Below are 26212 nucleotides of genomic sequence, written 5' to 3'. Positions count from 1 at the left end.
TTTTTGCAAATTCATAAACTTCTGTTTATCTGGAAATGCCCTCATTTTGCCATCATATTTGAGAGACAGTCTTGCTGGATATATAATTCTTGGCTGGCAGTCTTTTTTCCTTCAAGGCTTTATATATGTCATCCCATTGCCTTCTTGCCTGCATGGTTTCTGCTGAGTAGTCCAAGCTTATTCTTATTGATTCTCCTTTGTAAGTAACTTTTCGTTTATCCCTAGCCGCTCTTAAAATTCTCTATCTTCAGTTTTGGCAAGTTTGATAATACATCTTGGTGACTTTCTTTTGGGATCTATCTTATGTGGGGTTCGATAAGTATCTTGGATAGATATCTTCTCATCTTTCATGATATCAGGGAAGTTTTCTGCCAACAAATCTTCAACAATTCTCTCTTTATTTTCTGTTAAACCCCCCTCCCCCCCGTTCTGGTACTCCAGTCACTCGTAGGTTACTCCTCTTGATACAGTCCCACATAATTCTTAGGGTTTCTTCATTTTTTAAATCCTTTTAACTGATTTTTCCTCAAATAAGTTGGTGTCAAGTGCTTTATCTTCAATCTCACTAATTCTGCCTTCCATTGCCTCAATTCTGCTCCTATGACTTTCTATCGAGTGGTCTAATTCTGAAATTTTATTGTTAATCTTCTGGATTTCCGATTTCTGTCTCTCTATGGATTCCTGCAGCCTGTTAAATTTGTCATTATGCTCTTCTCTATTCTAATTTCCTCTATTGCATGTTCAGCGTTTTGATTAATTTCCTTCCTAATTTCTTGAAGAGTTCTGTATGTTAATCTTTTGTATTCTGCCTCCCGTAACTCGAAGAAATTTTCCTCCTCTGGAAAACTTCTAGATTCTTTATTTTGGGAGCTTGCTGAAGCCATCATGGATTGCTTCTTTATTTGATTTGATATTGACTGTTGTCTCTGAGCCATCAATAAGTTATTATATTTATTTATTTTATGTTTGCTTACTGTGTCCTAGCTTGTTTCGTTTTGATATGCCCAAATAGGCTGCTTGTATGAGCTAATTTGATTATTGGCAGCTTTGAAGCTCTAATGTCCTGTCACCAGGTGGTTATATCTGTTACTAGGTATGTGAGCTCAGGAGTCCACCCACTCCTCCTGTATGGATTCAGCTCACGTGCCCAGGCAGATAGCCACCAAGTGTGTAGTGCAGACTCTCACTTACAGTCCTAGACAGGCATGGGTGATTGGTATAGGCACAGGCATCTGGCTGCAGCAGAGGGACACACTCTGAGCAAGGTAGGGGGCTGACGGCTGCCCCCAAGTGTCCAGGAGGAAGGTGTGTCCCTGTTCCTAGAGCACACAGGTGGGTGGGTTTTGCAGCTGGACTATGAGCACCCAATGCTGTTGGCTGTAAGGACTGGGGGGCACCTCTTATTCATGGGCCCCTATAGCAGGTGGCTACGTGAGTGGTGCCACCAGTCCTCAGGCCCCTGATGTAAGTAGGTAAAGACCCTGCTTAATTGGCAGAGTAGTGTCTAATGTCAAGAACCTGCCACTTCACAGCTGAAACAGTTGAAGTTAGAGTTCCAGTATATACCCTGTTGTACTATGGTGTACTACGCTGTTGAGATGGGCCCACACAAGTCTATGCAGGGGGAAAGGCACTCAAAGTCTGTGGATCCCTTATACCTGTGCCTAGGCAAAGGAGCTGTGCCTACCCTGGGTTCCTGGCTTAGGGGAGCCGGCAGTTTATTTTTTCCTGTTTACTAATTTGTTCACTCTCCAAGGCAGGGAGAATGGCTCCGGGCATGTGACGGATCCTACTTCTGGCCCAGGGGACTCAGCAATTGCTGAAGCCGGTCCGGGACCCAGTGCAGGGCAGGGAGCAGGGAGGTAAATGGGAGGGAGGTTTTTCCCTAAGGGAGGTGTTTTTGATCTGCGTGGTAAGCCATAGGCAAATACTTATCCTTCGCCCATGAGGGCTGCTTCTCACTGGTTCTGCGTGGCCGAGTAGACTCTCAGCAGCTGGGTCTCTCCTGGTGTGGAAAATGTGCCTCCGAAGCACTGCCGCTTGCCTGCCTCATCACTCACACCCGAGCTGCTCAGGCCTGAAGGGCTCAGGTTCTCGCCAGGTCAGGTCTGGCAACTCCTCGTTGCTTCCAAACTGTCTCTCCCTCCCCCTGCCACTCAGTCTGGTTCCTCAACTCTGGCTTTGATGTTCAGGACTTCCAGATTTCCAAGTATAATCAATTCACTTGTTTCTTCTGGTCTTTGTTGTAAGAGGGTCCACCAGAAGCGTCTGACTACTCTGCCATCTTGGCCCCGCCTCCCTCTGTCTTCATTTCTCATGTGAAGCACTGACATTAATGGGTTTACCATTCGTGTAGCACTGACTCTAGGTAGACCGAACCCATTGCCATCAAGTTGATTCTAACTCATAGCAATCCTATAGGACAGGGTAGAACTCCCCATAGGGTTTTCAAGGATCAGCTGGTGAATTCAAACTGCCGACCTTTTGGTGAGCAGTCAAGCTCTTAACCACTGCACCACCAGGTAGGCAGAAGTTACTAAAAATTATGCCACCTGTTATCCTCTGTTATTTAAAAATGAGCTTGGATTTCAAGGAGGTTGAAAAAATAGCTCTCCTCTTGCTTTAGGTTTTGTCATAGGCTTGGTTCTCCAGGAAATAGACTCCAAAAGGAAGTATACAGAAACTTTATTAGGGAGTGCTCTTGAAATCAACACCTAGGAAAGGGAAGAGAAGGAAGCAGGATTGGACAGAGGGAGAGGCCAGACTGTGATGCAGTCTTAACAAAGGCTTCAGCCAGCCCCCATGAGGAATTCTGAAGTAGGAAGGCACTAGAGAGAGTATTATAGGCTGGGGTGAGGGGGCTGGGTCTTTACACCCCTGTATTGACCAGCCATTGGATGTGGGTGCCCCGAGGTGGCTGTCTGTACTTGAGGCAATTCCCTGAGAGGGTTGGCAGCTGAGGGTTGTCTGCTGGCAGCACTCCCAATAGATGTTGAATGCAGGATACCCTTTCAAGAAATTGGTGATAAAGAAAAGGAAGAGGTCAGCAGTTTCATAGGAAGGTAAAGTAAAGGGAGGTAGGAACCAGAGGAGTGAGAGAAATTGGGGATATAGAAAAGATGCTGGATGAGGCCAGGTCCTAAAGGAGGAGGGAAGGGCTGTTCTCCACAGCAGAATGGAGCTGGAAGGTCAGCCTAGAAGAGGAGAAGCAGCATTCTGGAAAGCTGCCATTGTAGGAAGCCTGCAGTAGAAGAGAGGAGAGTTGAGTACATCATACTTCAAAATACCATCTGGTGAAGACTGAGTCCAGTACAACCAGATGGTGCCCGGCTACCACCACTGACTGCTCTGACTGGGATCACAACAGAGGGTCCCGGACTGAGCTGGAGAAAAATGTACAAAATTATAACTCACAAAAAAAGACCAGACTTACTGGTCTGACAGAGACTGGAGAAACCCCGAGAGTATGGCCCCCAGACATCCTTTTAGCTCAGTAATGAAGTCACTCCTGAGGTTCACTGTTCAGCCAAAGATTAGACAGCCCCATAAAACAAAATGAGAGTAATGGGGCACAACAGTCCAGGGACAAGGACTAGAAGGCAGGAGGGGACAGGAAAGCTGGTAATAGGGAACCCAAGGTTGAGAAGGGACAGTGTTGACATGTCATGGGGTTGTTAACCATTGTCATAAAACAATATGTATACTAACTGTTTAATGAGAAACTATTTGTTCTGTAAACCAGCATCTAAAGTACAAAAAAAAAAACCATTTGGTGAGAATAAGGGAATGAGGTAAAACAGGTAAGGAGCATAGGTATTAATTCCAGTAACTTCCATGGGAAATAAGAAAATGAACTAATCGGAAAAGTAAAAGGAAAGCCCTCAGGACCCAGGTGAAACTGGGAACCTTGTCACCATGATAGTCAGCACAGGTTGGTGATTTCTTCCAGCAATGCTCCCCGGTTCATTTTTTCCTGCTCTAACTACTCTTTGCAGTTATCATTTTCAAGGCTACACAATATTGCATCAAGTTGATGTATAATAATTTATCTATACATTTTAATCAATTTTTTACAAAATTTATTAAATTTTGGTATATTTTTTAAGAAAAACAAGCAAACTTTAATCACCTATAAGAACATACCGTAGTCTAACTGTAAATAATTAAAGTCCCTAAAAAAAAGAAGCCAAACAATAAATATATCTGCCTTTCCTGGCAACTGGAGCCCTGGTGGTATATAGTGGTTAAGAGCCTGGCTGCTAACTAAAAGGTCAGCAGTACAAATCCACCAGCCACTCCTTGGAAACCCAGTGCGGCAGTTCTACTCTGTCCTATAGGGTCGTTATGAGTTGGAATCAACTCAACGGCAATGCGTTTGGTTTTTGGTTTTCTTGGCAGTTATTCCTTTCTTTAGCAAGAGATTATAATTTTTGCATGCTTTGCATAATTCTTACATTATTACTTTAGATCAAAGCTTTGAAAATGCTGCTTCTTATAAATGAACTATTTAGATCTCTTTTAAATGAAGTGATAAAATGTATTTTAAAGAATGAAAAAATTATCATTCAAACTTAACCAAAAAAAAAAGCATAATTTAATATAAGGAGATAGGGTGGAAATTCATGGAACTCAAGAGCAGTCTGGCCATTGATGGAAGGGGACTATGGGAAACCTCTCTTTCTCCCTCTTGCTGTCTCACGGAGCACCACAACTCAGAGTTACTACTCTTCTCCGCTCATCTGCTTCATTTCTCTCTCTCCCTGCAGAGTGGCTTCCCTTTATCTGGGGTTTACATTTTTGGGTTACAAAGCCATGTTTTGATTACAAACCTATGTTTGGGTTACAGTTTCAGCACTCAACCGAGGGTAACTAAGGCCTTCCCAATTCCAAATTCCCAGGAGAGAGAGTCTGAGGGACTCAGTTTACTTCCAGGACCCCGCCCTGTCCAATCAGCTGTGGCCAGGAAGGGAGAAGGACCCTCTTATACAAACATAGCTATGAGGACCCAATCTGTAGATGGGAACTGGGGAGAGGGCACAAGGAAGGAGCGTTTCTCAATGGCAGATGGACAGAAACTCAAAATGGTATCTACTACAGTCAATCTTTTGGGATTTAGAAACACAACTTAAAAGGAAAAATATTATCCCACATTATGCAGCTAAAATTTATAAGTCAGTTAGTTCTTCACAATAACGGAGGCAGCATACACATTGATAAATAATTTACTGCTTAGAAATTTTAAACCAAAGCAAGGTTCACCTATTCCATTTACAACAAATATTTTCTGCTTTTGTTGAGCCACCAGGGAAAACAATTAAGGAGTATTCTGATTCATATTCCAGGGAACTGAAGGAACAGAGTAACCCCAGGGAGCCCAACCCCATAAGTTGAGAATATTTCTCTAGATGACACAAGTTCCTCAGCACACACGTGGCAGTCTCTGCTTTCAAGCTAACATGTTGTGAGTCATGTTGAGTCCTCTTCCCTTGAGGTTAAAAGTATTTCCTAGACTTTTTTTCCTTCTCTCTCCCTCTGCTCCATTCTCTACCTTTACCCCTTCATATGTCAGAAAACAATACCAGCCGTTCCAATAGTCTCAAAATCTTGGTAGATTATGTGAATAGGCAGTTAGAAGGAATAAAAACTGTTTGGTAAATGCTTTTTTTAGGTACCATAGGGCAAAAATACTTTATCCTGGTAGGTATTTTGAATGTGAGATGAGAAGCTCTTTTGAAATACACACCGTCACCAAAAGGATTTCCCCCAACTCAGCCTCCTGGCATCTGTTTTTCATTTACTTTATAATTTGATAACAAGAAATGGGGCTCATGAAGCTCTGCCCATTGTTTCTAGGGTTCTTCTTATTCCTACTCAGGTTAATAAAGAGGGTGAGCAGCAGGGGTCACCTAAAACCACAAATAATCAAGTAATTAGGTAAGCCAGTAGTTTCAAACTGATTTTGGGTCAGGGCTGAATAGCAGAAGGCAAGAAACAATGTAACAACAGAAACTAGGGAGCTTGTATAATCCATCCACTACATAATCAGAACTTTAATCTTAAACCAAGGCTGTATATTACTCATTCTCCCATATTTACACCTGAGGTTAGTCATGCCACCAAACTGTGCATAATAATTGCACAATCTCTACCTCTGACAATCTACTGTATAACACCTTTTCCTGTGTACTCCAAGTCCCGCTCTCTGATAAAGACATGTGTTCTACCATTTTATCTTTTAAATAATGTTTTACACCCACTTCTCACTTATTGACATAGTTAGGTTCCAAAGACCAGGTCACGTTGCAAAAATCGGCGTTATGCAAAATGGAGAATGACCACATCAGATCACAAAATGGAGGATGACTGCATCATTACATAACTGCCAAACCACTGAGAATCATAGCCCAGCCAAGCTGACACATAACTGTAAGCATCAAAACCAATGTTACTCTCACCTCACACCTCGGCGTTGCATTATTGTCTGATGTACATCATTAATGCACAAAATAGTCAGATATTAGATTTTTTTTATTATTGTCATAAATGCAAAATGTCAGATGAGACAGTAGACAAGTGAGGAGTGGGTGTATTGTGTTTTGGGTGAAAGTTTATACAGCTGATTAGGTTCCCATTCAACAGTTTCTACACAAATTGTTTAGTGACATTGGTTATACTCTTCACAATGCGTGAACATTTTCATTATTTCCATTCTGGTTGTTCCGTTTCCAGCTGCAGTGCACTGAATTGCTTTAATATAGCTCTTGTAGCCATGGTCTTGTAACTCCCACAAAATGACTGGGTGGAACTATACAATAAGGTGCTTGTGGCCCAACAAAGGTATTGGACAATTTTGCTAATGCAAACAAGGTGCATGGAACCCTTGCAAGGGTGGGACCATGCAAATAAGATGCACTGAATCCTTGTAGGGGACTGATCAGTTTTGCCATCCCACTAGGCTCAAAGGGAGCCAATCCCAGAGGTTGGAGGGGGACCTCACTACCATCAAGAAGAAAAGTCAGGAGCAGAGTGATTCCTTTGGACCCAGGGTCCCTGTGCTGAGAACCTCCTAGACCCAGGAAACAGAGCTGTAAAACTTAAGACATAACAGGATGGCAGAGGCACAGGGCCAGCAGATGGCTCCAGTGAGCTTGCTGACCTACAGAGTGAGAGAGCTGAGTGCCTTCAGGTAGGTGGCTTGCTGGCAGAGTGTGGGTGCCTCTGGGCACCTGCTGGCAGAGCTAAAGGGGCTTGCTGACCCACAGAGTGAGAGAGCTGGGGGCCTTTCAGCAGGAGGCTTCCTGGTAGAGTAGGGTGCTTCCAAGCACTTATGGGTGAAGCTAAAGAGCTTTGTAACACCTGAGCAGGACAGAGGCCAGGCTGAGAGTGAGGGCCAAGATTAAGGGCCGAGGGCCTAGGGCTGAGCGCTGAGAGAGAGGCCTGCCAGTGGGCATGGCCGAGAAGCTGTCCTGATTGAAGCCCTATATCCTGAGTTGTTCCTGTTACTTCCAAGTTGATCCTGATCCTGAATTGTAACGTGTTACTTCCCTAATAAAACTCATAATCATGAGCATGATCTGTGAGTTCTGTATGGCTATTGCAATGAATTATTGAACCCAGCAGAGAAGTAGAGAGTGCCATAGGAAGGACAGCTGGTGTCAGAATTGGTAAAAAGGTTGGAGAGTGAAGGTATGCCTGACCTCTGCCTCATAGGAATCAGCTTTGGGCTGATGCTGCTGATCTTGACTCTCTCTTCTCCCCCTGAAGTTAGAGGAGGTCTGACAGCATGCCATTTTTTACATCAGTAATTTAGTTTCCCTGCCCCCTTACCTTCTCACCTTTGTTTTAAAGTAATTGTTGGCCATTTCATCTCACACAGATGATTTTTAGTCTATCATTTTTTTTCTTGCTGTTGGGTACAATATTGCTCTAGGGTAAACTCTCAGACCAAATTATTAGTTCAATGTATGTTTATTACTAACTGTGTTTAACTACCACTGTTACCATAAAGAGGACAGATACCCAGCCAGAGTTACAAATTAACTCATGAAAAGAAAAAGCAGCTAGTCATAAGTATATAATATTTTAAAGCAGAATAGATTTACAAGGGGCTAATAAAATGAGATCTGACAAATAATAACCTACTGTCCATACTCTTGAATCCCAGCTGTTTGCTATGCATGATGCTAATATTTACATAGGTACACAATAAAATCAGTAAGTAAGTTGTAATCTCTTGAAAGAAAAATGTTCATGGTGTTCCTACTTAAAATACTTAATGCTTAATTGCTTAAATATAAAATAGGATAGACCTCATGATCTTAATGTAATTAAAAGAACGTTAATGCTTTACAATTACACTGTCACGTATAATCTCAATGACTGTTTTTGGAGGCAGGTTGGGATTAATTTTTCCCAATTTATGGATAGGGAAATTGACATTTAGAGAGGTTAAGTGACTTGCCATAGGTCACTCAGCTAGTTGGTGATAAAACTGGGAGGAGATTTCAAGTCTCAGGGATTCTATTGCTCTATTCACCATATGTTACTTCCAGGACTGTCAGTATTCAAATTTTAGTGAAATTCACAGTTGATTTCTCTATGATGATGCCAAAAAATCCTTATATTAAGTGTCAGGGATCAAAGATAATACTAGCATTGTATGTTACCCTTTAAAGTGAAAAACGTATATGTTACATCATTCGATTGTTAATTCATTCAAACAACAAATAATTGAACACTTGCTTATGTGCCAGGCACTGTGCTAGGCTCTATCATACCCAGCTTTATTAGTGATCTATTGCAGGAAATTACCCCAAAACTTAGTGACTTTAAATAAGAAATATTTATTATCTTACAGTTTCTGTGGGTCAGGAGTTTAGGAGTGGCTTAGCTGAGTGGTTCTGGCTCAGGGCCTCTCCTGAGGTTGAGGTCGAGACGTTGACCAGAGATGCAGTCATCTGAAGACTTAACTAGGGCTAGAGGATCCTCTTCCAGGATCACTTGCATAGCTGTTGTCAGAAGGCCTCAGCTCCATACTGGCTGTTGGTTGGAAGCCTCAATTCCTCACCATGTGGGCCTCTCCATAAGCTGCCTGCATGTTCCCTGACTTGAGGAACAAGTTTCCTCCAGCAAGCAATTCCAGAAATAGAACAAGATGAAAACTGGCACCTTTTATAATATCCATTCAGAAGTCATACTCTACCATCTCTGCAATATCCTATTTGTGAGAAGCAAGTCACTAAATACAGCCCAAATTCAAGGAGAGGGGAATTAAGCTCCACTTTTTGAAGGAAAAAGCCATCAAAAATTTTCTGGACATATTTTAAAACTGCCACACCACCAAACAGAATTTAATTTTACAGAATTTAATAATTTAGTCTTTATAGAAATGATTTGTTGATCTATTTGTAATACTTGGGTATTTTAAGGGAAACCCAATCTCTTAGAGAAGAGAGTGGGTTTTTATTATTGTTTGTTTCCATTTTGTGTCCCCATTTTCATTTCACCCCATTACAGAATTCTACATATGGTGCTAAATGAATGGTGACTTGACTTATCTTATTGAATTAGGAATTGCATTCAGTACTTACAACAGAAAACCCAAATAACAAAGGCTTAAATAGGGAGGGGTTTATTTTCCCTCAAGTAACAACCAGTTCAGAAGTGGGCAGTGCAGAGCTGATAATGTGGCCTACTAAGCAATTATGAACCCAGGCATCTCCTGGTTTTCTACACTATTAATAGTGTGTTGTTTTTGTTATTATGGTCAAAATATACCTGCTCCACACCTGGTATCACATCCCTGTTTCAGGTAAGAAAAGGGACGTGTGGGTCAAATGGCTACTGGAACATTTCTTTTATAAATCTTTCCCTGAGCCCTCCTAGGGACACCCACTTTCATTTCATTGACAGGTCATTTCGGCTTACAGGTATCTGGGGAAATGAATTACTTTTACTGGACACATTGTCACCCTGAAAATAATAAGAGTTCTACTAGTAAGGAAGAATGGATATTGGCTTAGACAATCAGCAGTGTCTACCACCCTACTCCAGGAGCTTTGACATACATTATTGAAACAATAGACACCAGAGAGACAACAGTATTATCCAAGGTTTATGTGTTTCAAATGGGAGGATCTCGTCAGTTTTTAGTCCACATATGCAGTATATTTTTCAAAGTAACCACAACTTTCTTTTTTGTAGTTGATAGCATTGAAGAATTGGCTGATATTTAATGCCAGGAATTAATTCTAGGAATTTGCCCAGGGAGATAATCGCATATTTGGGCAAAAGCATATGTATAAGAAAATTCATCAATGTGATTTTTTATAATAGTAAAAATCTGAAAAAAAAAGTCAATCTATAGAATACCGGTTAGATAAATGATGGTACAGCCATCCAATGGACACTATACAATTTTTAAAATGTTGTTATTTATGGTATACTTTTGAATGAATTAAGAACTGTTTGTACATAGTATGATCCAATTTATGAAATATTGCATTTATGTCTTTGTGTTCTTTATTCTTAGAAAAGTATCTGGGAATGTAATAAATTTTAATGACATTTAAGGCTAGATTATGGGATTCCCACAAATTGTAAACATCTTCCTTGCATTATTTGCATTTTGAATTTGTTTGAATACGTATATATCATTTTTAGAAAAACAATAGCTATTTTCAAAAATAACAAAAAAGTAGATGATTTGATCCAGTATTGTTCATATCAACATTTCTTCTTGCCAGTAATTTTTTTAGGCACGAAACCTTGAAAGGATTTCTTAACTTTTACTGGAAAAATGTTATTCGTTATTCACTATACCTTTCAATAAAGTTAAAATGTGATAGAGTCCCAGGTTTTTTATTTTGCCTTCTGTTTGGAGCACTGCAATCTCTGGAAGGGTATTCTTTTATTTTTTTTTAAATTGTGCATTAGGTTAAAGTTTACAGAGCAAATTAGTCTCCCACTCAACAGTTTGTACAAAAAGTGTTTCATGACCTTGGTTTCAGCCCCACAATGTGTCAGCACTCTCCTCATTTTCACTCTGGGTTCCCCATTTTCTTTCGTCCTCATTTTCTCTCTCCTCCCGCCTTCTCATTGTTGCTTTAGGACAGATAATGCCTTTTGATAACGCCTTTATAATTTCTCGGGTGTTATTGTTTAACATATGTGCTTGTCTACTGTTTGTCTGGGAGGTGGTCTCTGGGAATGGCTTCAGTTCCACGTGAGACGGGTATCTTAGGGCCATAGTCCCAGGAGTTACTCCAGTCTCTGTCAGACCAGTAAGTCTGGTCTTTTTTGTGAATTTAATTTTTTGTTCTACAATTTTCTCCCTCTCTGACCAGGACCATCTGTTGTGACCCCAGTCAGAGTAGCGGGCAGTGGGCCAGGCACCATCTAGTACTTCTGGTCTCAGGGTCACATAGACCGTGGTTCCTGTGGTCCATTGGTCCTTTGGACTAATTACTCCCTTGAGTCTTTGGTTTTTTTCACTCTCTTTTGCTCTGGACGAGAAGACACCAATTGTTGTATCTTAGATGGTCGTTTGCAATCTTTTAAGACCCCAGGTGCTACTCACCAAAGTAGGGTGCAAAACGTTCTTTATGTATTATGTTGTACCAATGGATATAGATGTCTCCCAAGTCAAAAAGAACATTCTTTAATCCCTGGGTGGTACAAATGGTTAACATGTTTGGCTGCTAACTGAAAGGTTGAAGGTTTGAGTCCACTCAGAAGCACCTCGAAAGAAAGGCCTGGAAATCTACTTCCAAAAAATCAGCTGTTGAAAACCCTATGGCACACACTCCTACTCTGACACATATGGGGTCATCATGAGTTGGAATCGACTCAACAGCAACTGGTTTAACTGTTAAAAGGGAAGAGGGTGAGGCTGAGCAACAACTGTACACAAGTTGGGGAACAGAAAAGATGGAGGTAAGGATGTAAGGGAGAGAAGTCTCCAGGTGTGGACTATGGAAAGAGCACTAACCTGGGGAATCAGGCTACCTGCGCTTCCATGATGAGCACATCAGTTTAATTCTCTGGACTTCAATTTTCTCACCTGAAAAATTAGAGATTTGGATTAGAATCACTAGATGTGCTTTAAGCTTTAAAATTCGTTTGGATGATTCTTTTGGATCCATTGATGGAGTGTTCTGGCACACTACACGAGAGCTGAAACTAAGCAAATTAAAGGGAAAATAACAACAACAACTAACATAACTTGTTTATTATTTCTCTCAGGCATGCTGTTAAGAAACTTATCAAGGTTACACAACTAATAGGTGGAGGGACCAGGATTCCAGCCCAGGTGGTCTGATTTCAGAGCCCACACTCTCTTAATCTCCACGTCATAGGCCACTAAAGAACTGCCTGAAGAGGGTACTTAAAGGAAGCCGGGTAGCTTTCCCACCGTCGAGATTGGCCTTGTAGATGGTTAATGCCTATAGGGTCTAGACCTTCTCCCACCTTCTGACTTCAGTAGGGTTGCCTCAACGGGCTGCAGTTCTATTCCAAAGGCAGCTTCTGGATTCACAGCCCTTTTGCCAAAGAAAAGGGAGATGAGTTTTGCAAAGCCAGAGGAACCTCTTCCTGCCATTGCCTGGAGTACTGACAGAACCAAACATCATGTGTGCCTACAAGAGGCTTTGTGGTATCACTATACGGGTTTTCGGCCCTTCCTGGTTCACTACTCTGGTTAACCCGCATCCGTTTGCATACCTTATCTTGCTGTATTTCCTTTCACTATGGCTAGAGAGAGACTAAGTAATGAGAAGATGGAGAAAGAACAGACAAAAAATGGACGAGTTAAAAGCAGGCTAGAGGTCAAGAGACTCCTGCAGGGTTAGACTCTGTCCCCCAAAGGTTCTACAAGCACCTCCAGCCTCAGTCCCCGTGGCTTCCTTCCATTACTCGCCCTCAAATCCGGAGATTAGGGCACGGGCCTACAGCCGAATCACAAATGTGGAGACCGGAAGACAGAAGCCACGAGGCTGCGGCTCAACCTATAGCTCCTAGACGGCCCAGACTTCCCAGGCCCCTTCGCAGAAGGGCGGAGCGTGCGCTCGGTGGCCAATCCTCGCGTCCGCACGTCGCAGTTGACCCGCCCCTCCCTGCCCCCTCCCGCTCCGCCCTTCCCTAAGGCTGGTGCGGCGGGGGCGACGTCGGCGCTAGGAGACCCCTGGGCGGTGGCTGCGCTGTAGGCGGGCCGTGGCGTGGACGCGCTGCGGGGAGGGGCGGAGCGAGCGGGCGGGAGCGCGCGCAAGGCCCGCTTCGGCCGCCGCCGCTGTTGCTGCCGCTGCGCGGGTATGCTCTGGGTAGCAGCGGGCGGCCCCGGCCAGCGGCCCGAGCGCCTCTGCGGCTGCCGAGAGGAGCGACGGTCGCCGGCCCCGTGTCGTCCCCCTCTCCGCCCCCAGGAAGGGTGAGAGGGAGCCCCAGCTGATGTCAGGTACGGCCGGCGGAGGCGCCCTCAGACTGCGGGTCCAAGGTCTCTGCTCCGCTCGCCCTCCCTCTTTCGAGTGTGTATGTATTGAGGGTGCGGGGGGAGCGTGGAAGGTGTAACCAAACCCCTGGCCTAGCCAAACAGGTGTTCCTCGTCGGAGCTAGGGCGAAGAGGGGTCAGGGCTCTTGAGGGAGGCGCGGGGCACTTCCTTCTCCCCGGCTCCTCAACGAGCTGTGGTAGGGCAGCGTGCTCACCGTGCCGCTATTTTGTTGACATGTAGCCGCCTCCTCGTTGTGGGTCCTTCCCGGTTACCCTAGCGCGCTGGCGTTGAGTAGCGGTGGTGAGGCGCGGGCTGCGCTAGGGGATCCCGGCTGGACCGCTTAGCGGTCCTGCTTCGCTACGCCCCCACCGCGCTTCCTCCCGGGCCGCCTCCTGACCTGTGGGTCGGGCTGGACTCGGCGTTTCTGCCTGAGGCACCTTCCCGAGAGCCGCGGGGCTGCCGCGCCGCCGGAGCGCCAGCGAGCGGGAGCCTTCCAGAAGTGCCCGGGGACTTGCTTCGGGCTTGCTTGGATCATCAGGTTTGTCTGGCGCCTTTTTGTTTTTTTCCCCCTCTTCCCAAGTTTCTTTTTTGCTAGTAGAGTGAACGAGCCAGGTGTGTCAGGGTACTTGCTGCTTGAAAGAGGAAAAGAATTTTCTTTCATCACCCATCTTTTCTCACTTTCTCCCCCCTAAACAAAATGTGACGGCATTGGTAGGTGCTCACAAGTTGTCCATACAGCTTTGAATTTGGGTAAATTGTATATTTTTAAAAGATAACCATAATTCAGGAGAGGATTTGTTTTTCCTTCCATAAGTCGGAATCGACTCAACGGTACCAGGTTTGGTTTGGGTTCAGCCCTTGCCCTCTCCGTTATTTAGAAAGTTGCGGGTGGGGAGTACACATTCAGGAAAAGTTGATCAAATTTATAATCTCGTTCTCTAAATCTATTCTAAATTTTGAGGTATTTCCTTTCAACGCTTTTTAGATTGAAAAGTTACTATGCTAGCCGTGAATTGATTTTCACTATGAATTTAAAGTTAGTTATAAAGTCAGAACTTGAATGCATCAGAGGGGATAATTAGGCCAGTGTGTAAGGGCCAGAACTGTGTTCACTTATTAAAAATTGAGCATAGAACGTAGAGCTCTGTCTGGTGCTACGAAAGAGTGTCGTGTATAATTTCACATTGTTTAGTCCTGGTGTAAGTTTAGGCAGTGGGAGTATGAGTTTTTAGAAATTATTTTGATGACATCTTTCCTCTTCTTTATCAGATAGATGTTAAAGTAAGCCTTATACGTGTGATATTGTGAGGACGAAGTATTGTACATAGTAACCTATACTTGTTTTTATTTTCTACCAGCTTTAGTGTGTTGATGTACAATTTAAGTGAATATAAAGTTTCACATTGGAAAGCAGTTAACTGTTTTCACCATATGTTAAGTAAAACAGTGATTTCATAAAGAAAGTATGACTCATTTGAAATTCTTCATAGGAAAATAGTATGATTTTACAGTACCAGTGACAAACTATTAAATGCCTGTCTTAAATATGCCTGAAATTTGTGTTTTTCTGTATCTTTTTATTTAGGACTCAGCATTTTAAAATATTCTGTGGTTACTACCCATTTAGAGATGGTTATGCTTTTTTTTTTTCCAGACTATTAGTCTATATTTTTTAGTAAATTTATTATCCAGAAATTCTTAAAATTTTACGAACTTAGGAGTACATATGATTAACTTATATTCACTTAGTCTTAGAAATACAATAGTGTGTCACTGGGTATATGTTATCTTCTATTTGTGTATTGATTTGTGCTGTAAGGTAAAGATTGCATTTTACAATTTATAAACTTTGTAAATCATAGTAATTTGAAGTAGCGTCTGTGTGGTGAAATCCCTGATTGGAATTCTTGTGACAGTACAGCTATAAATAAACATTCAGTAGAAAATGGGCAACTCAGTGCTGAAATTCAATTCAGATACACTTAAAATTTTAAGCTTTCCAGTACAGACATCTTACTTTAAAAAGACTTGTTGAGATTTGAGTAAAGAGGCTGGTGTATAAGCTATAGCAAGGATAAAAGAAAGGTATGACAAAATTCTTGTTACCCAAAATTCAGTAGGATCAAGGTAATTCTTTTAAAAGTAGAGGGATGGGGAAGGAGTTGTTCTGTAAAAAGGGAAGTTAGCATTTTACCTTAAAATCTGGTTTGAGAAGAACCCTAATGTGTATTTAAAATAATAATTTTTCACTTTTGCAACTAATTCAAATAACTGAGGAAAGAATACATGCCCAAATCTGTAGTGTGTGAAAATAGGAAGTGTCCCTTTGAGAAGAAAATACAAAGCTTGTATTTCTGAGTTAGAGAAACCCATAAGAATGTGGGAGAAACCAAAAAGAAAGTCTGAATAAATTAACACCTGTAGTATGGGCTGCCTTGCACATTGTTGGAGGACAGGGAAAGTGATTAGTAAATTGAGGAGATTATAAAACAGGAAATTTGATTAGTATACAATGAAAGCTACATATTAAAGTACATTTAAACTGATAGAAGCTGGATAATAGGCAAATTTGAGATTATATACAATTTAGTGTAGTTATTGGCATACTTGGTCACATAGTTTAGTTTATCCTATAGCAAACTCACTGCCATCGAGTCGATTCCAATTCATAATGACCCTATAGGACAGGGTAGAACTACCTCATAGGGTTTCCAAGGCTGTAAATCTTTATGGAAGCAGACTGCCACATCTTTGTCCTACAGAGCAGCTGGTGGATTCGAACCATGGACCTTTCAGTTAGTAGCCCAGTGCTTAACCAGTGTGTCACCAGGGCTCCTCTTTATCTTATAGTGTTCAGTAAATGTTTAAAGTACAGGATACAGTGGGAACAGAGTGGGGTGATTCTAAATTCATTCATATATATGGGTGCTTACTGTGTACCAGGCATTAGTGATACAGCAGTGAACAAATGGGCAGAAATGTCCACATGGAGCTTACATTCTACAGCATTGGTTCTCAAAATGTGACCTTTGGATCCACAGCATCACCATCACCTGGGAACCTTTTAGAAATGCAGATTTTCGTGCTCTGGAAACTGTTTTAACAAGACTTCAAGGTGATTCTGATGCAGACTCAGGTTTGAGCACCACTGATCAAGATGGAGAAGAGAGACAATAAATTAGATGAATAAGTAAAATTTGTAGTATATTAGATTTTGAGAGGTGCTATAGGGTAGACCCGCAAGAAGTAGAAACTTGAAGGAGTTAGAGAGTGAGCCTTGTGAGTATCTGGCTGAGATGTGTTCCTAGCAGAGAACAGCAAGGAGTACAGAGCTAGAACACGGCAAGGAAAGCAGATAGTGTTAGTTTTTATCCTGTGAAAATGCTGGTATTCATTCATTTTTACCTACAAAAACACCAAACACTGTGCTAGGAGGAGAAATCAGAACAAAAGGGGTGAGGGTAGGATGACAGATTGTGTAAAAGTCATCTTAAGGTTTTAGATTTCTCCCTGAGAGCACTAGAGGGTTTTGAGCTGATGATCTAAGTTTTAAAAGGAAGGATTACTTTGGCTACTTGTCAAAATAGACTGAAGAAGGAAAGTAACTTTTTTTTCTTCCCACTCTAGTTACCTCAGTCACTCAGTTTCCCTCCACAAAGGCAACAAGTGTTAAACAATTAGTCTGTATAGATTCTTATATATATTATAAATTAATTTTAACACCTTATCGGAGTGGTTCTCATCCAGGCCGATTTGGCCCTGGTGGTGCAGTAGTTTAAGTGCTCAGCTGCTAACTGAGTCGGAAGTTGGAACCCACCAGCCGCTCCTTGGGAGAAAGATGAGGCAGTCTGCTTCTGTAAGGATTGTTGTTGTTGTTAGGTGTCGTCAAGTCAGTTCCAACTCATAGCAATCCTGTGCACAACAGAACAAAACACTGCCCGACCCTGTACCATCCTCACAATCGTTGCTATGTTTGAGCCCATTGTTATAGCCACTGTGTCAGTCCATCTCGTTGAGAGTCTTCCTGGTTTTTGCTGACCCTCTACCAAACATGATGTCCTTCTCCAGTGACTGGTCCCTTCTAATAACGTGTTCAGAGTACATGAGATGAAAGTCTCGCCATCCTCGTTTCTAAGGAGCATTCTGGCCGTACTTCTTCCGAGACAGATTTGTTCCTTCTGGCAGTCCATGCTATATTCAGTATTCTTCACCATAATTCAAATGCATCAGTTCTTCTTTTTTATTCATTGTCCAGCTTTCACATGCAAATGAGGTGATTGAAAATACCATGGCTTGGGTCAGGTGCACCTTAGTCCTCAAGGTGACATCTTTGCTTTCTAACACTTGAAAGAGGTCTTTTGCAGCAGATTTGCCCAATGCAATACATCATTTGATTTCTTGACTGCTGTTTCCATGGACATTGAAATCCTTGACAACTTCATTTTATCATGATGTTGCTTATTGGTCCAGTTTTGTTTTCTTTATGTCAAGGTGTAATCCATACTGAAGGCTGTAGTCATTGATCTCCACCAGTAAGTGCTTCAAGTCGTGTTTACTTTCAGCAAGCAAGGTTGTGTCATCCATGTCGCAAGTTCATATATTCAAACTTCTTGGACTGTTTGCTCAGCAGAGAGATTGAATAAGTGTGGTGAAAAGATACAACCTTGATGCACATCTTTCCTGATTTTAAACCATGCAGTATCCCCTTGTTGTGGTGGAATAACTGCCTCTTGGTCTATTCCCATTCTTTGCAATGTTGTTCATAATTTGTTATGATCCACACATCCAGTGCCTTTGTGTAGTCAATAAAACACAGGTAGATATCTTTCTGATACTCTCTGCTTTCAGCCAAGGTCCATCTGACATCAGCAATGGTATCCCTCATTCCACGTCCTCTTCTGAATCTTGCTTGTATTTCTGGCAGTTCCTTGTTGATGTAATGCTGCAACCGTTTTTGAATTATCTTCAGCACAATTTTACTTGTGTGTGATGTTAATGATAATGGTTCGATAACTTCTGTATTCTGTTGCATCACCCTTCTTTGGAATGGGCACAAATATGGATCTCTTCCAGACGATTGGCCCGGTAGCAGTCTTCCAAATTTCTTGGCATAGGCAAGTGAGTACTTCAGCATTGTATCTGTTTGTTGAAACATCTCAGTTGGTATTCCGTCAAATTCTGGAGCCTTGTTTTTTGTCAATGCGTTCAGTGGAGCTTGGACTTCTTCCTTCAGTACTATGGTTCTTGATCATATGCTACCTCCTGAAATGGCTGAACGTCGACCAGTTCTTTTTGAGACAGTGACTGTGTATTTCTTCCATCTTCTTGATATAAGGAATTATATGGCAAAGTATGCAAAGAACCATACCAAATTGTGTATAACTTCAGATCTGTAATCCGTAGAGATTACAGCCTTAGAATCCCTGTGGGGCAATTCTGCTCTGTCCTGCATGGTCGCTATGGGTCGGAATCAGCTCGACTCTACAGCATTGGGTTGTTGGTTTGCAGACAGTTTCGTTGTCACAACTGGGGAGTCATGGTGCTACTGGCACCTAGTGGCTAGAAACCTGGACCGAGTCCAGATCAAAGAGAGCTTCTGTATATCATGTTAATTAAAGATGCTTCATTTTTGTCTTGTTGGCAGTAGGGATCCACTGAAGGATTTATAGGGTGATGTAGTCAACTTTTAATTTTTGTTAGGTCATTCTGGTGACAGATGGAAATGAGTTGAGGAGAGACAGCACTTGAGGCAAGGAGACAGGTTACATATTGCGCTAGCCTAGGGAAGAGATAAGGGTCTGAAGTAGGACAAGTAGAAAATGGATTAAACAAATATTTAGGAAATAAATTGGCAGGATTTGGTAATTGGATATCTAGTGAGGGTAACGGGAGAATCAAGGATGTCTCTTTGACTTGTAGCTTAGATAATCAGATAGCTCCAATTGAAATGGAAGTCCATTGGTGGGTAATTTAGGTGATTATCAGTAATTTAGATAAGGTGAGCAGGTTTAAGAGTTTAAGATAATGATTCACTTTTGGACATGCTGAATTGGAGATGCCTATGGTTCTCCACAGGAGAAAGATGTGGCACTCTGCTCCTATAAAGATTTACAGCCTTGGAAACCCTATGGGGCAGTTCAGTTCCATCATATAGGCTCACTATGAGTCAGAATAGACTCTACAGCAACAGATCTGGATTTTTTGGTTTCATGGTCCAGGTGGAAATGTTTAGTAGGCATTTGTATATAAGTGTAAAACTTGGAGTAATGGAAAGAATCAGAAGTTAAGTACTGTTAGAAATATTTTCCTATATGGAAGGAATTAGCTACCAGTATAAGTGAAAGGCTCTTGGGTGGTGCAAATGGTTAACATACTGGGCTGTTAACCAAAAGGTTGGAAGGTTGAGTTCATCCAGAGGCACCTCAGAAGAAAGGCCTGCAATCTACTTCCAGAATATCATCATTGAAAACCCTATGGAGCACAGTTCTACTCTGACACACATGGGGTCGCCATAAATAGGAAAACTCAACTGCAACTGGTTATAACTAAAAGTTATTACTTTTTACTCTTGGTGTGTATATTGCTTTATTATTTTATATCATCCTGCTAATTTTTTTTTTTCTTACAGAAATACAATTTCGGGAAATGGCCTCTAAATCTTGGCTGAATTTTTTATCATTCCTCTGTGGATCAGCAATCGGATTTTTTTTATGTTCTCAGCTATTTAGTATTTTGTTGGGAGAACAGGGTGACACCCAGCCTAATATTCTTCATAATGATCCCCATGCTAGACATTTTGATGATAATGGACATAATCATCTAGAAGGGCAGATGAACTTCAATGCCGATGCCAGCCAACATGCAGGTATTGTTTATTTTATTAAGGAGTACACATAAGCAGTATTTCAGTCTCTGAAAGTATTAGGAGAATTGCGAAAAGTTATTTGAATTTTGTGATATATTTGTTGATGAAAATGAGCTCTCTATTCCAGATATTAAGTTACAATAATTCTTGGTTTGCCTCAGGAGAAGGAAATTGCTAAAACCCAGATTTATTTAGGGAGTAAGACATTCATTTTAAAGTTATGTTTAAGTAGGAAAAGTTCAGGAACTGTAATTTGGGGAAAGATATAACTTTCCAGATTAGATTTGTTTCTGAAAATTGTTCTTTAGGTCTTATTTTTCATGGTTTGTATCTGTGTCTGATTTTTGCTATTGTCTTGTTTTGGCTTAGTCTTGTTTTCCTGGAGACACTCAAGAAGTATATAAGTCTCAATTTATATTTTTATCAGTAGCTAATATAACCAATATTATCCTTTTGAGAGGAATAAAGAACTACGGAAGTAGAAAGCTGAGGATGTGTTACAAAAATTCCATTTTCCCTGGGCTCCTATCTCTAACCAGATTTTCTCAATTGAATCCTTAAACGTTGGTTTTCTCCAGGCTTCTTTGCTTACCAGTCAACCCCATTTGTCACTAAATTCTAACAGTTCTGCTTCTTTATGAGTTCAAGTTTGTCTGCCCTCTCAATCCACACTGCGTTTCCCCTAGTTCAGACCTGCAGCAATACGCATGTATCTGTACTCAACCAAACTTCACCATGCTTTTTGTCCTTTCTTCTGGTGAGCATCTACCCATTCAAAGACCTACTTTCCCCTTCATCTCTTAGTTTTCCTAGTATCCCTTGATGTCTCGCTTCTCTTTTCTACCCAAGCATCCATCCCTCTGCTCTGTGGGATTTATCAGTTACTGCTTTATTTTTCCTCAGCACATTGAACATTCCTCTATTATAGAATATCTTTGTATTTGGCAGTTATTGGTTTGCATATCAGGCTCCTCCACTAGACTGTGAATTCCTCTGTGGTAGGAAATAATGTCTTATTCATCCTTTCATCTTTAGTGCCAGCGCATGCTAGGTACAAAGTAAGTAATGATTGAATAATTGAAAGAATGAGAACAAGTTTTCTTCCAGACCCTAGAACTGGGGAGAACGCTGTCTTGCTTTGAGTGAAACAGATTGGGGATTCCTGCATCCACCAATTTTTCTCTTCATCCAGGGGCGTGTATATCTGTATAGCTAGGAGAATGGGTTCCTGAAGTATGTAGGCTGTGAATACTCTCTGACTAAAAACAGGATAATTTTGTCTGCTTTTGTCCTTTCGTAGTGTGGAGTTTGATATTCAGAGGGACCTGAGAATATTTTCATGCCCTGCCCAACCTTTCCTTTTTCTCCCTCTCAATTAGTTAACTAGAAATTTTGTTGCAATTCACTGATTGACTCTAAGGGTATGCTTCCTCAAAATACTGCCTAGAGCATTGCTCCTCAAAGTGTGGTCTGCAGACTGTGTTGATCCACACTTTGTTAAAGGTCAGCAACAAAATAAGTATGGAAATTAGGAGGGAATATTTAGAAACTTTTGTGTTAATTTGACAGAGTAATTTTGTCTGAATCTATGAATTACTGTAGAATTTTGTATTTCTTTTTTAAACTTTATCCTCGTAATTCTTTATCATACTTTATGGAAGTATATGTTTCCAGTATTAGAAATAAAAAGTGGCCCTTCACCACGGATAGTTTGAGAAGCACTGGTCTAGAGTCTCATATGGACTCTTGTCCAGTGCTACTCAAAATGTGGTCCTAGATCTGACAGCTTGTGAATTATTTGTTACCTGTCTGCACCAGGATGTAAATCAGTTAAGTCTTTAAATTCATTGTTTAGTTAAGTGGATTTTTTTTTTTTTTAATAGTAAGACTTTCTAAAAGGTGTAGTATGTTTTATCTTCTGGCATAAGCTGTCTTGTTTCTTTGCAAACTGGTACTTCGAATAACACTGTTCTAGACAGTCTTGGAAATGCTGCCTCTAACTTGTTCTCTTTCTGATTGGTGGATTTATATTTTGAAATGAGGTATATTACTGTCAAAAGTAATCTCAATCTTGCCTTGACTCTTCTTCAAATTGGGGTAATCACGAAAACTTTTAAGACCATCTCGGTACTTGTTGAAAACTCATAGACTCTTGTGAGCTCCAAAATGATGAAATAGGTAACGATTGCCACTTAAGCAGCATGTCTTTCCTATCCTTCAGAAGCTCATTCAGAGCAGTGAGAAATTCTTGTCAACGTACTGTTGAGAATCAGCTGAAACTTTCTTTGTAGCATGAAGTGAAAAGCAGAGGCTATTTAAGGCAGCGCTTAAGGTGCATACAAATCACCAACAGAACTTGCTAAAATGCAGATTATGGTTCAGTAAGTCTGGAGTGGGGCCTGAGATTCTGCATTTCTAACAAAGTCCCAGGCGATGCCTGTGCTGTTTGATCAATGAACTACAATTTGAGTAGTGTGAATTTAAGTTATAGTGACAACTCTTGTTAGTTCCACTGATCTCCTGGATGAGATTGACATGAAACCAATAAACAGAATGTCAGTTCACATTAGGTTGAGTTTTGCTTTTTTTCAGCTAAGTCACTAATGATAGATGAGTGAATAGAAAGGAGAGGTCTTTGAAATTGTCTATGAAAATGCTTTCTTGCATGTAATTTGGATTTTATATCTATATAATTTTTTTTTTGTTTAATAGATGAGAACACAGACATCTCTGAAAAACTCTATCAGAAAGTTAAAATTCTTTGCTGGGTAATGACAGGGCCTCAAAATCTAGAGAAAAAGGCCAAACATGTCAAAGCTACGTGGGCCCAGCATTGTAATAAAATGTTGTTTATGAGTTCAGAAGAAAATAAAGACTTCCCTACCGTGGGATTAAAAACTAAAGAAGGCAGGGACCAACTGTACTGGAAAACAATTAAAGCTTTTCAGTATGTTCATGACCATTATTTAGAAGATGCTGATTGGTTTATGAAAGCAGATGATGATACATATGTTGCACTAGACAATTTGAGATGGCTTCTCTCAAAATACAACCCTGAAAAACCTATTTACTTTGGGAGAAGATTTAAGCCCTATGTAAAGCAGGGCTACATGAGTGGAGGAGCAGGATATGTACTGAGCAAAGAAGCCTTGAAGAGATTTGTTGATGCATTCAAAACGGACAAATGTACACACAGTTCCTCCATTGAAGACTTAGCACTGGGGAGATGCATGGAAATTGTAAATGTAGAAGCAGGAGATTCCAGAGATAACACTGGAAAAGAAACTTTTCATCCCTTTGTACCGGAACACCACTTAATCAAAGGTTATCTACCCAAAACCTTTTGGTACTGGAATTATAACTATTATCCTGCTGTAGAGGTAAGTTTAGAAGTTTTGTAACTGTATAAGTACTTAATCTGATTTGTTTACTTTTTTTTTTTAACCTAAAATGTGTATGTTTCTTTAGTCCCAATGACTAGGAATTTCCCTTAGTTTTTTTATATAGAGTGGCAGTATAATAAAGTAGCTGAGACCAAATACCTATCGGTACTACTATATGCTGGACACTGAGAGTATAGTAGTAAATAAAGCCAAGTTCCAGTTTTTATGAATGTATGTTCTAGTTGAGGAGACATACAATAAAAAGGCAGACTGGTCAAGATATAATATGATTTTAGGTAGCGGTAAGTGCCCTGAAGAAAAATAAAGCCAGGTAAGGTGATGGAAAGTGACCCAGAGTGGGGTGACCTGGTTTGGGTGATTAACAAAGGCTTCTGCTTCTGTAAGGGAGTGACTTTTGAGCAAAAACCTGAATGAGGTTTGAGAGCAGGCTGTGTGAAGATCTGGGTAAAGAGTCTTTCAGTCATTGGGAACAACACATGAAAAGACTTTGAAGTTCAGAAAAACTTAGGTTCAAATCCTGCTCTCCCACTTAGAATTGAATGATCTTAGATGGACAAAATTTGCTTAACTTCTGAGCCTTAGTTTCCTCATTTGTAAAATGCATATGCTTTACCTATCCCATTCTGTGTGATTGCAGTGTAGTGGAATGCCTATCACAGCAACCAGTTGCTGTTGAGTCGATTCCGACTCATGAATACCCTGTATGTGTCAGAGTACAACAGCTCTGTAGGGTTTTCATTGGCTGAATTTTCAGAAGTAGAGTGCCAGGCCTTCGAGGGTACCTCTAGGTGGACTTGAACCTCCAACCTTTTGCTTAGCAGCTCAGTGCATTAACCATTTTTACCACCCAGAGACTCCCCATCCCACAGTAAGCACTTTTTAAACCTTAGCTCTCGTTTGACACCTCAGCTTACATTCCCAAGACTTGTAAGTACATTATTCTATGAAATATTTCAGGTATACAGACAAACATTGGAGAATAATATACTACGTTGTACCCACCACCCAACTTTATCAAGCATTAATCTTTTGCCACATTTGCTTCAGATTTTTTGAAAGAAAAATGTTGTAGATATAGTTGTGGCCTGCGTACCCTCCCCAAACCAATTTCGTTACCACCTTATCCAGAGTTAACCACTATCATGATTCTAGTATTTTTTATTACCCTCCGTGTTCTTGTATTTTTTCCTCCATACTATGTATGCATAAACAATACATAGTATTATTTTGCAGGCTTTTAAAATTTAAATAAATGGAGTTATACATATCCTATAATTTACCCTTTTTACACATTGAGATTTGTCGACATTAATGTATGTGTTTGCTTCATTAAAGTGCTGTGTAATATCCAGTGTATAACTATTTTGTAGTTTATCCATTCTCCTGCTGATACAGATTTAGTAGATTGTTACCAGTTTTTTACTGTTGAAGCATTGCTGCAGTGAATGGTTGAATGAGACCAGAAATTATGAAACCTAGCTTTTAGATTCAGCTCTGTTATTGATTAATAATGCCTTGAGGCAAGTTGTTAGTTCTTTATGACTTCTTCTCTCTGACCTTAAGATATAAATAATACACATGATGTCTCAATACTACCATTCTCTTCTTCACTAGCCAGTATGTTCGCATCATTGTCAAAAACGGTGGTTCTCATCTGTAGGCAGGTTTGACCCCCTGGTCCCCCCCTCCCCACCAGGGGACATTTAGCAGTGTCTGGGGGCATTTTTGGTTGTCATTCTATTAGTTCTTCAGTTTTGTTTATATTAACTGTTATCCATCTGAAATGTATTGGTATATAGTTGAGGTAGAGAGTCCTGATTTTTCCAAATTGTTAACTAATTTTTTCAGTACCATTTATTACTGATTTGAAATGTCTCCTTTATCATGTACTGTGACCAGCTAACCAATCAGTTGGTGTGGAGTCAGTTCTACTCATGGTGACCCCATGTGTGTCATACTACAGCTGTGGTCCATAGGACTTTTCAGTGGCTGATTTTTCAGAAGTAGATCTCCAGGCCTTTCTTTCCAGGCACCTGTGTGTGGACTCGAACCCTGACCTTTCAGTTAGCAGCTGAATGCGTTAACTGCACCACCCAGGGACTCCTCCTTACTTAGAGTAGGAACTATACCTGGAATTTCAATTCTGTTTTGTTGTTATATTTGGTTTTGATCCAGCATCATATTGTTTTGAACGTTGTAGCTTTATAATCTTTTAAGTTACTTATCTAAGAGTGTGTGTCCTGTTCCACCCCTCCTTCAAAATTGTCTTAGCAATTCTCATGTCTTTATCCTCGCCCATAAATTCTTTAATTTAGGGACAATGGACATCTTTGCCCAGGACTTTTTTTTAAGTTGTCTTTTTAGTTCCTTAGTGAAGTTTTACAGTTTTCTTACATATCTCCCTAAACCAAAAAAAAAAAAAAACAAACTCATTGCTGTGGTACATTTGAACTGCCGACCTT

General features: G+C 40.9%; 1 protein-coding gene across 3 annotated transcripts in view; it reads left to right on the top strand.

Moving 5' to 3' along the window:
* The first annotated feature begins 13263 nt into the window (after positions 1–13263).
* Positions 13264–26212, top strand: part of C1GALT1 (core 1 synthase, glycoprotein-N-acetylgalactosamine 3-beta-galactosyltransferase 1) — a 30377-nt gene continuing 17428 nt past the window's right edge. For 2 of the 3 annotated variants that reach the window (XM_023740502.1, XM_023740503.1), the window contains exons 1-3: positions 13264–13447; positions 20110–20346; positions 23059–23726. In XM_023740502.1, the coding sequence (XP_023596270.1) occupies positions 13441–13447; positions 20110–20346; positions 23059–23726 (912 nt within the window). In that variant the 5' untranslated portion in view covers positions 13264–13440. Of the gene's footprint in view, positions 13448–13872; positions 14020–20109; positions 20347–23058; positions 23727–26212 lie in introns of those variants that run through there. The other variant, XM_004386124.2, reaches the window with a different exon arrangement.

Source organism: Trichechus manatus, unplaced genomic scaffold (assembly GCF_000243295.1).
Source record: "Trichechus manatus latirostris isolate Lorelei unplaced genomic scaffold, TriManLat1.0 scaffold00156, whole genome shotgun sequence".
Classification (NCBI taxonomy): domain Eukaryota; kingdom Metazoa; phylum Chordata; class Mammalia; order Sirenia; family Trichechidae; genus Trichechus; species Trichechus manatus.
The sequence above is the reverse complement of the archived record's forward strand: the minus strand, read 5'-3'. Positions and strand labels throughout refer to the sequence as shown.